The sequence below is a fragment of the Aquarana catesbeiana genome, linkage group LG03 (assembly GCF_042186555.1).
Source record: "Aquarana catesbeiana isolate 2022-GZ linkage group LG03, ASM4218655v1, whole genome shotgun sequence".
NCBI lineage: Eukaryota > Metazoa > Chordata > Amphibia > Anura > Ranidae > Aquarana > Aquarana catesbeiana.
In genome coordinates this window covers 495107140-495122380 of record NC_133326.1, presented here as the reverse complement: position 1 = coordinate 495122380, position 15241 = coordinate 495107140, and the positions used below count along the sequence as shown (strand labels likewise).

The window sequence follows — 15241 nt, the reverse complement described above, 5'->3', positions numbered from 1 at the left end:
GCGCATTCCAGAGAGGTTTAAAAACAACGGTATTGACACATACTGCCCATCAAGCGCGTCTTCCAATCGTGGTGTATAGAACTTTGTTTAGTATATCCAAAGTATTGTTATTTAATTATTATCGTATTTTTCAATATGGGTGCATCTAGTTTTTTTTTTTTACAAATGAAGAAATATGCCTTTAACAAGCAGCAAATGAGCTTTAAAACAAGCCCTCATTGGCCTCTGTACCTGCAGGCTCTGTACAATAATTTCACAGCAGAAGCACTGAAGTTCTTCCAGTCATTGTCTGAGCAGCTCAGCTCACCTTGCTCAGTTCTAAAGCAGCCTGATTCGAGCAATAGAGAATCCACATGCACACACAATAAACACAGATATTAAACATACAAAACTTACTTGTCTATAAAAAATGCATGTAACTTGTTCTTTTATTTTTAGCCCAGCCACAGTGAGATAAAGACAGGTTATCTGTCTATTATTATGGATCCTGGTGAGGTGCCCTTGGAGGAGCAATGTGAATATCTACCTTATGACTCCAGCAAATGGGAGTTTCCTCGGGATAGGCTGAGACTTGGTGAGACATATTATTTTTACTCTCCTCCTTAATACACACCCAGTCCAACGCAAATGATTGTGCCACATATGAGTGTCCATTGGGAATGATGTCTAAAATGGGAGGAGACAAATAAACTGAACATGTTGTCATAGCAAACAACCAATTCACTTCCAGGTGTATCGTAGACCATTAGGGCCCATTTAGAAGTATGTGTGTGCGTAGAGGTGCCTTGTCATGTGTTAACGTGCATTTCCTTTATGTGTTGACATGCCTTTTGATGTGCACTGACTTGCATTTTCTTTTTTTTTAATCAAATATTTTTCATTGAAATTTTTTTCTACCTTATACAACAGTACGAAAATGCATTTTCCCCCTGTCCCCCCTCCCCCCCTCTCCCCACTCTGCATCAACTGCCCCCTCCAGGGTCCGCATCAACTGCCTCCACTACTGTATCATGACTAGTGTCTACCAACGCCAATCCCCCTCCTACCTCCTCCCCTACTGGCAAGTTACTTCCTCTCATATGCTGCATTTGTGCAGCCAAAAAATAATTTCTCGGTGTGGTAATGCTAGCCCTCCTTCCTCTCTCGGTTGCTGCAACGTTCACAGGCGGATTCTGGCCAAACCGTTTTTCCAAATTAGCTCTCTAAAACCATCATCCATGTATTGCTAGCTATATATTGTCTTGGGTCTCTTGTTATATTAATACCTAAGTACTTCATTTGGTTTGCCACCCTTACTTGAGGTATCTGTTGCGGCAGAGGCTCATTAAGAGGATCTATTGACAAAAGTACAGATATTTCCCAACTAATTACCAACCTGGAAAGTTGCCCAAAGTCTCTAACTGTATTCATTGCTGCTCCCAGGGAGGTCTGCGTATCCCCCAGAAACAGCAACACGTCATCCACGTATAACACAACCTTGTCTTCTCCCATTGCCTTCCTGAATCCCTGTACGTTCAGAGAAGATCTTAAAGCAATGGCTAGTGGTTCTATCGTGGGGCTAAGAGCAGGGGCGATAATGCGCACCCCTGTCTCACCCCCCTCGCCAACTGGAACCACGCAGAGCACTCTCCATTTATTCTCAATTTGGCCCTGGGTGCCTCATATAATATTCTAAAAAATTTAACAAAATTAGGACCAAATTGAAATTCCGCTAATACTTGCCAGAGATAGTGCCATTCAAGGCTGTCAAAGGCCTTAACCGCGTCCAGTGACAAGATAGCCCTTGTCCCCTCAGGTTTGTACAGGTTTTCGTAATAAGTTTTAAATACATTCACTATTTCCGGTACAGACCTGGTGATTCTGCCCTCCTCGACCAAAATGATAGATGAGGGTGCATTTGCCTTAACTATTAACTATTAGGGCCAGGATGCGTCCCACTCGTTCTCCCTCCCCAAAAAAAAGCTTTGTTTTTTAAATAGCCTCTTATTTTCGGCTTTCATCAAGACCTGTTTCTTAGATTCTTCCTGTTTCTCCGACCATTCCCTATGCCTTTCTAGCATCGGGTCCTCCGCGTACCGTGCTTCCGCTACTCTCACTCTCACTCCAGCAATGATCTCTTTTGCCCTTTTTTGTTTCTTAATATATGAGATTTGCTGTATCAGCAGGCCCCGAAGGAACTCCTTCAGGGTATCCCAGATCACTCCCAACAGAGCTGACTCTGCATTTACTTCTACAAACTCCTCTAGGCTGGCTGCTAATTTTTCAGAATTCTCCATTAGCTCCATCCAAAGGGGGTTTATTTTCCAGTCACTCCTACTATAACTATTTTTATTGAAAAAAACACAGATGAGTGGTCTGAAAGACCTCTCGGTTCATAATTTACCTCCTCTATCATATTCAAAGCCTCTTTATTACATAACACAAGGTCAATTCTGGATAATGTGGAGTGTGTCTTAGAGTAACAGGTGTACAGTCTTACCTCCGTATTCCACTTCCTCCAAATATCCACCAGCCCTGTATCCCCACAAAATTGTAGGAGTGGACTGCTAGGTATAATGCACAGCAGTGCTCCAGGTGGAAACCTATCCAGACTCTTGTCCATGGTCATATTAAAGTCTCCTGCGACTATAACAGGTACCTCTGGTTTGTCCATTATAAACTTCATGAATTCATTCAAAATCTCTATACCAAATGGCAGGGGTGGGGGGATATACAATGGGGCAAAAAAGTATTTAGTCAGCCACCAATTGTGCAAGTTCTCCCACTTAAAAAGATGAGAGAGGCATGTAATTGTCATCATAGGTATACCTCAACTATGAGAGACAAAATGTGGAAACAAATCCAGACAATCACATTGTCTGATTTTTGAAAGAATTTATTTGCAAATAATGGTGGAAAATAAGTATTTGGTCACCTACAAACAAGCAAGATTTCTGGCTCTCACAGACCTGTATCTTCTTCTTTAAGAGGCTCCTCTGTCCTCCACTCATTACTTGTATTAATGGCACCTGTTTGAACTTGTTATCAGTATAAAAGACACCTGTCCACAACCTAAAACAGTCACACTCCAAACTCCACTATGGTGCAGACCAAAGAGCTGTCAAAGGACACCAGAAACAAAATTGTAGAGCTGCACCAGGCTGGGAAGACTGAATCTGCAATAGGCAAGCAGCTTGGTGTGAAGAGATCAACTGTGGGAGCAATAATTAGAAAATGGAAGACATACAAGACCACTGATAATCTCCCTCGATCTGGGGCTCCACGGAAGATCTCACCCTGTGGGGTCAAAATGATCACAAGAACGGTGAGCAAAAATCCCAGAACCACACAGGGGGACCTAGTGAATGACCTGCAGAGAGCTGGGACCAACGTACACAGACTATCATCAGTAACATACTACGCTGCCGGGGACTCAGATCCTGCAGTGCCAGTTGTGTCTCCCTGCTTAAGCCAGTACATGTCCAGGCCCATCTGAGGTTTGCTAGAGAGCATTTGGATGATCCAGAAGAGGATTGGGAGAATGTCATATGGTCAGATGAAACCAAATTAGAACAGTTTGGTAGAAACACAACTCGTGTTTGGAGGAGAGAGAATGCTGAGTTGCAACCAAAGAACACCATACCTACTGTGAAGCATGGGGGTGGCAACATCATGCTTTGGGGCTGTTTCTGCAATGGGAACAGGACAACTGATCCGTATACATGAAAGAAAGAATGGGGCCATGTATCATGAGATTTTAAGTGCAAACCTCCTCCCATCAGCAAGGGCATTGAAGATGAAACGTGGCTGGGTCTTTCAGCATGACAATGATCCCAAACACACCGCCTGGGCAACAAAGGAGTGGCTTTATAAGAAGCATTTCAAGGTCCTGGAGGGGCCTAGCCAGTCTCTAGATCTCAACCCCATAGAAAACCTTTGGAGGGAGTTGAAAGTCCGTGTTGCCCAGCGACAGCCCCACATCACTCGTGTGTAATTGTCCAAAGTAAAATAGAGTTTACAAAAAGAGACCCCAAAAAAGAAGGAGATCCTCAAAAAAAAAAAAAAAAAAGGGAAAGGAGGGGAAGGGTCCAAAAAAAAGAAAAAGGTCTCTTTCCCTTCCTCTCCCTTCTCTTCCTCCAGCTACATAGATCTATTGGCTCTCCATTACTGGCATGCTTCCTCCCCCTTCTTTAGTCTCCCTTCATTAGTGTCCAACCACAGTGTCACTTCTGCAGGTGTGTTGAAAAATGTAGTTTCCCCAGGTCTATTATCCGCAGCTCATAGCTCTTGCAACCTGCGTTTACCTTCTATAAACCTAGCCCTTTGTTTCTGTAGCTCCGAGGAAAAGTCCGGGTATATAGAAATCCTAGCGCCATTAGACAATATGTTTTTCATCTCTCTTGCTTTTTGAAGAAAAGTAACTTTATCTTTATAGTATAAGAGCTTAATAAGAAGGGGCCTCGGCTGGCCTCCTGGTGGCGGTGCCCTAAAAGGAACTCTGTGTGCTCGCTCAATTGCAAAGAAGATTGACAGAGACTCTTTGCCAAAAATCCCTTTAAGCCAGTCCTCCATATATTCTATAGGGTTAATGCCTTCACTTCGCTCGGGGAGACCCACATCCTGTAAAATTTTCCTGCGCGATCTATTTTCCATGTCACCCATTTTATTTATACACATGTTCAGTTGTTCCCTTATTAATTTTATCCCTTGTTTCATCTGGTTCACATCATCTTCTACCGAGCTGAGTCTCCCCTCTAGAGCGGATGTCCACTCACAGACCTCTTGTACATCATGCCTTAATAGTGACAGATGAAAAAGAGGGGGAATTGGGACTTTAGATGAAGCACGGCAAAGTGCCTCCATCCTGGTATATGGGTAATAATAAAGGGAAATTGGGACTTTAAATGAAGCGTTTGGATAGTGGAAGTACATCACACCATGTTTAAATTTCACCATGTAATGTTTAATGATATACAAACAATAAAAGTATGGATTTCATGTACATAAAAAAGCGTACACATGGCATAGGCATAGTAAAAAGGTACAGTTATAACAGCACATGATTCTAGTAGTATAGCATAAAACTGTAGGTGACAACATGCCAGATACTGACAATTGTACCCATACATAAAACATACATCCACTAAGTAGGAACAGATAATATGGTTGAATACATAAGATGGTGGTTCAGTAAGTATGGTTGCGTGTAAGATGTATTTGGGGCATCAAAGTAAAGCTTGACGCGTTTCGTGGACAGATGTATTTCCACTCATCAGGAGCTGATGCGTCCAAAAATTCCTATGGAATATGTATAGAAGTAAAATAAACCATACTGATAATATAGAGAGAGTAACAAGGTGAATGAACATCTAGTGTATATGAATATTGAACCAGACACACCAATACGACAAAGTCGGCCTGTACCTTTAGCAGAGAAACAGCCCCAAATGATGGATTGCATGGAGCTCCAGGCCAAGGGCGATTGATGGTTATTTTGTATTTCTTCCACTTTCGAATAATCGTCCAGCAGTTGTCTCCTTCTCACCCAGCTTCTTGCTGATGGTCTTGTAGCCCATTCCAGCCTTGTGCAGGTCTACAATATTGTCCCTGAGGTCCTTTGATAGCTCTTTGGTCGTGCCTATGATGGTTAGATTTGAATGGAAGAAAGAGATTCTGTAGACAGGTGTCTTTTCTACACATAGCTAGTTGTCCTTAGGATCACCTTCTTAAATTGACAAGACTAATCTGTGTACCACATGATCACATACTGTAGCCAGAATTATTGTTGGTTGGTTGAGGATCAAATATTTTTTTTACTCACTGAACTACAACTCAATTTATAACATTTATATCATGTTTTTTTCTGGATTGTTGGTTGATATTCTGTCTCTATCATTTAAAATACAATATTTATAATATGATAACAATTAGAGTTCTAAAATTTCTTTGTAAATGGGCAAACTAAATCTGCAGGGGATCAAATAATTATTTTTGCCACTGTATACAGTGTGCCACTATAGCAATATAAGGGCCCTAAAGCAAACATTTGTTTGGTTCTTAACCCCACCACCTTTTCTTTACTTTTCCCTTAATAGTTGTGAGAAGTGATGCAGCTTGAGCAATTAAATATGTTGCCATTTTCACAATACACATAGAATTCTAGAGTTTACAGATGTGAATCTGATACATACCTCAGCATGGGTGCCTATAATCTGTTTGTTATCTGTTTCACTGGCTTAGAATCAGACAGGTTTTAATTAGTTAGAACAAATTTTGTATTGCCTGGCACAAAACACATACATCAAATGTCAGTGAAAAGAACCAGGATCTGTATTGGCTCAAATCTACTAATCATATTCAAACCTGCCATAGGAAACGTAAGCTAGAATCTGAAAGTTTAAACTCCATTGATTTCTATAGGAAATAACAACCCTAAACACTGCTACAGTGGTACGTGAGGCCTATATGTGTGAAACCAGAAAAGCAATTGTACCGTAGATAAAGTGCTAACTGTTTTTTTGTTACGGCCAAAAGTAGAGTGGGCCAGTACTGCAAATCAAAGGGTACCAGTAACAACTCTCTTTTAGCAGCTCTAATACAACATTTACAAGTAAAAAATAAATTACAGTCATGTGTGCCTTGTTTTAATATATATATTTTATTTTTATTTTCTAGGTAAAGTACTAGGACATGGTGCTTTTGGTAAAGTGGTTGAAGCATCAGCATTTGGCATCAGTAAAAGTAGCAGCTGTGAGACAGTGGCAGTCAAGATGCTAAAAGGTGAGTGTTGTATGGGTCTCACTGATGGTTAAGCTTCGCCTCAAATCCATAACCCAATGATTCCAATGACTACTTGAAACACCATGTAGCAGTTTGCTAATACTATAATTCAAGAGATCATTGGGGTGTCCCTAATGTGTATAGTGTTTAAAGAACACACAGGTCCTGAAGGGAAAGCAGGCCCACACTGTGCCCTCAATTTACACATTCGGGGTTCAATTTGAGAAGTGCTCCCCATCATGTCACTTGCAGTTGCAGCTCAAAGGAGAACCATGCATGCTGGCACAACTCCTACACTCTAAAGTACACAGGTGTAGTGCCAACATTACGCTGTGTGGGCATGTAATATGTACGTACAGTGGATGAGCAGGCCAGGTTTTTACTCACCAATCCCAAGAAATTATTACAAAATAATAAAAGGTTTTAGAAAACCAAGTTCTTTTAAATCATTTAATAGTATACAGTCTAGGCATATACAGCTGGGCATAAATGGTTTGTTTATGTAAAAGTCACGGATTCCGCCATTCATACAAGTGAAGTTGTGTATACTGACAGTGGCTGCTGCTGCTGTCAGAGTTAACTGACCAGTAGCTGCAGCCAATTGGCTACAGCCATTGATTGACAAAAGTTATCCAGTGTGTCCATTCAACCGAAGTCTAATGATCAACTTCTGTTGAACTGGTAGGACTACACACAGATCGAAATTCAGCCAGTCCCCGTTGAACTGAATGTATTAAGGTCCAAGGCAGTGGTTTCCAAACTGCCGCCCTGTGCTTGCTTTTATCTGGCCCTTCGGGCATTATTCCCCCCACCGTCAGAAACAGTGGGGCATAGTTCTTGACACTGACAACAGGGCACTATTGTTCACACTGGCATCAGTGATGGGGCACTATTCCTTCCACTGATACCGATGATGGGGCACTATTCCTTCCACTGACACTAATGATGGGCCAGTATTTCTCCCCATAATACCAATGATGAAGCCTTGTTTACTCCCAATGACTCCAGGACATTTTCTTCTCCTACTGCCCACAGTTCGGCCCCTAAAGTTTGAAGGACAGTAAACTGTCCCTTTGTTTATAAAGTATGGAGATCACTGGTCTAAGGGATTAGGGTTACAGGTATTTATTGGATGCAAATCAATTGCCAGTACTGATAACACATATCCTCTCAAAAGAGTGGATAGGGGGCCGCTAAACTATAATCTTGCACACAGGCCCACTGCATTTGTAAAACAGTTCAAAGGGGTGCATGTGGAACACTAATGCCCCGTACACACGGTCGGATTTTCCGATGGAAAATGTCCGATCGGAGCGTGTTGTCGGAAATTCCGACCGTGTGTGGGCTCCATCGGACATTTTCCATCGGATTTTCCGACACACAAAGTTGGAGAGCAGGAGATAAAATTTTCCGACAACAAAATCCGTTGTCGGAAATTCCGATCCTGTGTACACAAATCCGACGGACAAAGTGCCACGCATGCTCAGAATAAATAAAGAGATGAAAGCTATTGGCCACTGCCCCGTTTATAGTCCCGACGTACGTGTTTTACGTCAATGCGTTTAGAAAGATCGGATTTTCCGACAACTTTGTGTGACCGTGTGTATGCAAGACAAGTTTGAGCCAACATCCGTCGGAAAAAATCCTAGGATTTTGTTGTCGGAATGTCCGAACAAAGTCCGACCGTGTGTACGGGGCATAACACTTGACCAGTGTAGTCTAAATGTCCCCTTCATTCTTATCACTGTTACCCACTTATACTCCAACCCATACCTTACCCACCTCAAATAATGAGACCACACTTATATTTTATGGAGTAAAATGGCCATAACAGCCTATTTTATTAAAACAAACCAACTAAATAACTCCAAACCACTATATATATATTATATATATATACTGTATATATAAATATAATAAACAATAACATAACCTGTTAACCCCAGTCTGATGGTCTCTGACGGTGACCCACCTTTTAACCACGTATAACCACATACCACACCAATGCACTGTGGGACCTTTTCCAAACTGATAGGCCTCCAGCTGTGACCGCTCGGAGACAACCCCTTCCCACAGTGCAACCATTCCAGTATTCCATCCACCGTTCAGGAATACACCGGAGGGGCACATACAAACGATGAGCCCCCCACCCCTTTTTGATCCCTCCGTTTACTGCCACCGTCAAAGACCACCAGAAGAACACCGCCATAGCCCTGAAGGGCACCTATCCGCTGTCATGACGACCTTCTTCCTTTTCCTGCAATAAATTAAAAACAGAGCAGCAAGTACACACGGACACATTGCACACATATATCTAGGGCGGGAGGGTGGGAAAAACTGCCTCCTCCTGTAAGTTCATCTTCACACTGACCCTTTGCACCGCCCCCTCTATAAATATAACCACTCCCCTTTGGCAAAAACTTCTTTCTTACCTTCCCCTTTCTTGCCACTCCCATTACTCCTTTCCACATTAACCCCATATGTGTCTCCCTTAGACACACTGTCATGCCCGGCCCTACACTATCCCTCCTTACAGTCCTTTTGTTCCGGGCCTCACTTGACCAGTGTAGTCTAAATGTCCCCTTCATTCTTATCACTGTTACCCACTTATACTCCAACCCATACCTTACCCACCTCAAATAATGAGACCACACTTATATTTTATGGAGTAAAATGGCCATAACAGCCTATTTTATTAAAACAAACCAACTAAATAACTCCAAACCACTATATATATATTATATATATATATATACTGTATATATAAATATAATAAACAATAACATAACCTGTTAACCCCAGTCTGATGGTCTCTGACGGTGACCCACCTTTTAACCACGTATAACCACATACCACACCAATGCACTGTGGGACCTTTTCCAAACTCATAGGCCTCCAGCTGTGACCGCTCGGAGACAACCCCTTCCCACAGTGCAACCATTCCAGTATTCCATCCACCGTTCAGGAATACACCGGAGGGGCACATCCAAACGATGAGCCCCCCACCCCTTTTTGATCCCTCCGTTTACTGCCACCGTCAAAGACCACCAGAAGAACACCGCCACAGCCCGAAAGGGTGACAACCTTACCCTTGAGGGCACCTCCACACCCTCAGGGCCCGTTCTATCCCTTCCTGTAAACCCATAGCCATAAGTCAATCCCCACTTCAGAGAGACGAACTCCATCACTCCTCAAGTAGAGCCCCACATTTTTTCCAAGCTCTCTGTGCCTAATCACAATACCCCCATTCTGTGCCACGAACCTACCCACTACTTTGCTCACCACAGATCTAGCCCAACGCCATGTCGTTCTAGCCACAATGTCAGACCACAGCAAAAAGGGGTACCCGGGAATTTAGTGCGCAAGTGCGTGAAATCGGATTTAATATCCGCGATCAGGTCCCTGACTGTCCGGATCCCCAAATCATTCCTCATGTATCACTAACACGTCAGGTGGTCTATCCAGCCTTACGTACCTCTCCACCTCCACCATCACTCTACCCCACCTCATCCCGGGTATCCCCAACCATCTCCGATAAGCCTCCCTCCTGGAAAATACCCAATTGCCTGCCATCCGGTCTTACGTCTCCTCTCCTGGCCCCCCAACACACCTAGGAGTGCCCTATGATCCAGACAAGATGTACTGAACCTCCATCTGAAACGACAAACAAATAACATAAAGGCAGCAACACACCTGTCAACTTAACACAACCATATCACAACATGCGAATCCCACATGCACCCTCCTTTTCCTGTAAACATCCAAGATGGTTTTTTTTTTTTTTTTTTTTATATCTATTCCACGGCCAAATGAGGCCTAATATAAGACCGAAATCTCCTCAAATCCCATCTTCCAATTCTGCGCACAGCCGCCTCATCCAACCCACATCTGGCAGCTTCTGTAGCCGCCCCTATGCGGAAGGAGTGTGAAGCGTACCCTGCCCCGTCCAACCCAGCTGCTTTACGACATTTCCTAAAAATTTATATGAACTGAAACTTTGACAAGTAGTACCCATCCTCATGCCTCAAGAATGGCCCTGCCCCATCTGTTCTAATCTTTGGAAATTCACGCACTGCCTCAACAGGGCACACCCTAGACCCAGGTAATGCGAACAGCGACACATCCACACCCTTACCCTGGTGATCAGTTTTTGACCTGCGCAGCCGCAAACACACTCTATCCACCTCCACCTGCACATCTTGCTCCCAACAGGCCCACTGCCAAACACTTCGATGGGCTGACCAACTCCCCTGTCCGAAAAACCCCAAAAATGCTAGTGAGAACACTGCTGTAAACAGCAACGCTTCATACCGCGATTTACATATTGAACCCAACATCGCACATACGGACCCCAGGTTCGCAAAAGTGACAGGCCGTCTCACATCCTTCCACATATGCTGTTTTCGATAACCCTTTATGGCCTGCTTCACCCAAAATCTTTTTTCCAGTCCTCCCCTCCCATTAATTTGAAAAGAAACGATAAGCCCGCCATTTTTTTATCGATGGAAGAGCCCGAAAAAACATTTTTCAATGTTCCTAGCTACAAAATACAATACCAGTAACCGCCCGTCAGACCCCATTTTCCCAGCCCCTGCCTCCTGTACCAACCCTGACCATTCTTTCCATATCTTCGCGTAGGCTGACCAAGTGGACTCACTTAGACTGCCGAATCAATCCCGCGGTGACTCCAAGGGCAGCTCCCAAATCCAGTCCGGGCAAGGAACTCCTTCCTTTTGTGCACCCGGAGCCAGCTCCCTGAACTTGTTCCATTGAAATCGAGACAAGGAGTCAGCTAGCGAATTGTCGACACCCGGGATGTGCACCGCATAAATAAAATATTTAATCTCAAACACCTCAACACCAGTTTCCGCAAAAGCCGTATAACTGGTTGTGGTGACGCAGACATGCGATTGACCACCTGCACTACTCCCATGTTGTCACAATTTATTCTCAACTTTAGAATCTGGCATGCCTCCCCCCACAGTTCCAAAGCCAGCACCACTGGAAAAGTTCCAGTCGCACTAAATTCTTAAGGAACTCCGCCCTCTCCCAAGACTGCGGCCAGGGTTCCACGCTCCACTGCCCTTGGAAAAATGCACCATAGCCCGTGGAGCCTGCAGCATCTGTAACCAGCTCTACATCGAAATTACTCACCAGGCCAGACATCCACACCGCCCTGCCATTGTATGAGGCTGAAAACTCATACCACACCTTTAAATCCTCCCTGTGTTCCCCGGTCAGGCGAATAAAATGAGTCTGGGCCTTTACCCCCGCGGTGGCTGCCGACAGCCGTCGGCAAAACCTGCCCCATGGGGATGATCCTGCAGGCAAAATTCAACTTACCCAGCAACGACTGCAGAGTCCTCAACTGAACTTTCCGCAGTCCGTGGATTTCCCGAATTTCCTTCTGCAAGTCCTCCAACTTACCTCTGGGCAAGCGGCACTCCATCGCCATTGAGTCTATTACTATCCCCAAAAGCTACGTTCAGCCGTTGGGCCTTCCGTTCTTTCTGCGGCCAATGGTATACCAAACCTGCCTGCGATGTGCTGCAATGTGGAAAGTAGATTTGCACACACAGAGGAAGCAGGGGGGCCTATACACAAAAAGTCATCCAAATAATGTATGACTGAACCTAAGCCGGAAACCTCCCTAATCACCCACTCCAAAAACGAGCTGAAAGCCGTGAACATGGCTTTTGGAAAAGATAAGTGGTGTATCACGCGGAACTTGTTTGGTTCCTTCTTGGGCACCACCCCCAATGGTGACACCACCAAATCCTGCCAGGGTTTGTTGGCAAAGGGCCCCCCCATGCGCCCCATGGCCACTTCTCTTCCCAATGCCTCCTCCTGTAAGTTCATCTTCACACTGACCCTTTGCACCGCCCCCTCTATAAATATAACCACTCCCCTTTGGCAAAAACTTCTTTCTTACCTTCCCCTTTCTTGCCACTCCCATTACTCCTTTCCACATTAACCCCATATGTGTCTCCCTTAGACACACTGTTATGCCCGGCCCTACACTATCCCTCCTTACAGTCCTTTTGTTCCGGGCCTCACTATTCACTGAACAATGTTCTGTCCACGTTGGCAATCTGAATATAAAGCAGGACAGTAGAGTAACAAAGCATCATGGTAGAAATATGAATAAGAGAAGTCCAAGAGGGGTAATATCCATGTTTTATAGCAGGGCGGGCATGCCCCAAACCTGGCATTAGGGAGGACTATGAGACTGAACATTGTGAATAAAAGACTATGTGAAAGCAAAAGCAATTAGTTGGGTGTTTTGTTTTCTTATCTAATAATAACCCCCCCCCTCCGTTTTTTTATAGCAAGAGATGAACAATACATATTATCAGGCTTATTTAATAAATAGTGTAAGTAGTTAAGTGCAAAATGCAACATGCAAAATCACAAAGCCGCCAACCAGAATTTTAATTACTGAAACCCTTTGTGCTGTAAGGGGAATAAAGAGTGTCATAGATGCTCTTTAGACTTCCAACTTGCTTCCGCATGACAAATTACAGTGCTTGTGACAGATTCATGTACCTGTTGGAAACAAATACATAAATTTGTGGCAAGCACCGTGTGCAGAGGCGCACTGAGGCTGGAGTGTCCATATAGACACTCCATCCTCCGTGTAGCTGAGCTCCCTCCCCACCTTCAACTGTCATACAGAAAGTGCAGTGGATGGGGAATTTTGTAGCTGGGTGGGTAGTAGTGGATTTTCAGAGACCCTAGTTCCCCATCAAGTCTTTTCCCTTTGTGATTAGACAGCCCACCTTTTGGCTATAGAACATGCCCACTGCCTGCTGTAAATCACAAGGAGAGAGCAGACCGAATGAAAACGAATGTCTCAGCTTCCCCATCAGGATCTGCCCACTGATGTCAGCATCACCTAGGAGGCTATTGGCTATGAATCTAACAGGATTCCTAACAACCAGTGATAGGTAGGAAGTGAAAGCAAAAATATGCCACTCTGCTACATAGCATAGCGTACAGAGACAGACAATCTTCCTGTCTCTGTACGCCAACTTATAGTTAATCTTAATTATCTCCAGTTTCCTTATCTAGGAACTGTAGGTATTTTTAAATTTGGGCCATACCGCTAAAAAAGTATCATTGAAGCTTTATCGAATTCCCTCATGTGCTTTGCATTTTTATTCATTATATCCAATGATGTGACGCATTGATCGGTGCTGTTAATGAAAATTTGCCATGAATCAACCTTTTTTAGACTAATAGTACCTAATTAAACAAAATAGTTTTTCGAATACTAGATTCCATTTCGGGTATTTTTTTGGCTAATAGGCAGTGGTGTGTCTTGGCCTAGGCCAACAAGGCCCAGGCCTACGGCGGCACTTTGAGGGGGGCAGCAGGAAAGCCGCCCCCTGCACGAAAATAAGCCCCCCCACCGAGTCCCAACGGCCGCACAAATACAGCAGCATAAAGTGAATGGCTGTGTTCTCCGCTCGGCTGGACTCGGGCAGGGGGGCGGTCCCAGCTCACCTCGGCTGTGCTCGTCTCCACTCGGCCAGACTCGAGTAGAGGGGCGGTCCCAGCTCACCTCGGCTGTGCTGGGCTCAGCTCTGCTCGGGCAGGGGGGAGGTCCCAACTCAGCTCACCTCGGCTGTGCTCGGGCAGGGGGGCGGTCCCAGCTCAGCTCACCTCGGCTGTGCTCGGATGGGTGTTCACGTCGGCTTGGCTAGGCGAGTCGGCGGAGGGGAGGGTCACAGTGATGGATCTATCATGTAAGTAATGATAAACGGCAAATGTATTAGAAGAAGGATGCTGACCATGTCTGCAGCCCCTGACTGTGTCCGCAGCACCAGACTGTGTCCACAGCCCTTGACCGTGTCCACAGCACCAGACCATGTCCGCAGCACCAGACCATGTCCGCAGCACCAGACCATGTCCGCAGCACCTGACCTTGTCCGCAGCACCACACCGTGTCCGCAGCACCAGACCATGTCTGCAGCACCTGACCGTGTCCGCAACACCTGACCGTGTCCGCAGCCCCTGACCGTGTCCGCAGCACCTGACCGTTGCCGCAGCCCCAGACCGACTCCGCAGCACCAGACTGTGTCCACAGCCCCTGACCGTGTCCGCAGCACCTGACCGTATCCACAGCCCCTGACCATGTCCGCAGCCCCTGACCATGTCCGCAGCCCCTGACCAGGTCCACAGCCCCTGACCGCGTCCGCAGCATCTGACCGTGTCCATAGCCCCTGACTGTGTCTGCAGCACCTGACCGTGTCCGCAGCCCCTGACCATGTCTGCAGTCTCTGATCATGTCCCCAGCCTCTAACCTTCTCCTGTATCATGTCTGCAGTCTCTGACCATCTCCTGGGATGGAGCTCTAATAGCAAGAGGTGGAGCCTACAGAGGAAGGGGTGGAGTTTACAGATGAAGGGGTGGGACTTAAACAGGAAGCGGTGTGGCAAATTCAGATGGGGGGTTGTCCGATTTTAGTCTGGCCTAGGGC

At 45.2% G+C, this 15241-nt stretch overlaps 1 protein-coding gene across 1 annotated transcript in view; it reads left to right on the top strand.

Annotated features, from left to right (window-relative positions):
• The window catches only part of FLT4 (fms related receptor tyrosine kinase 4), a 380521-nt gene that overhangs the window by 278801 nt on the left and 86479 nt on the right, over positions 1-15241 (top strand). The window contains exons 17-18 of the mRNA XM_073621068.1: positions 439-574; positions 6655-6759. Of these exons, the coding sequence (XP_073477169.1) occupies positions 439-574; positions 6655-6759 (241 nt within the window). The remainder of the gene's footprint in view (positions 1-438; positions 575-6654; positions 6760-15241) is intronic.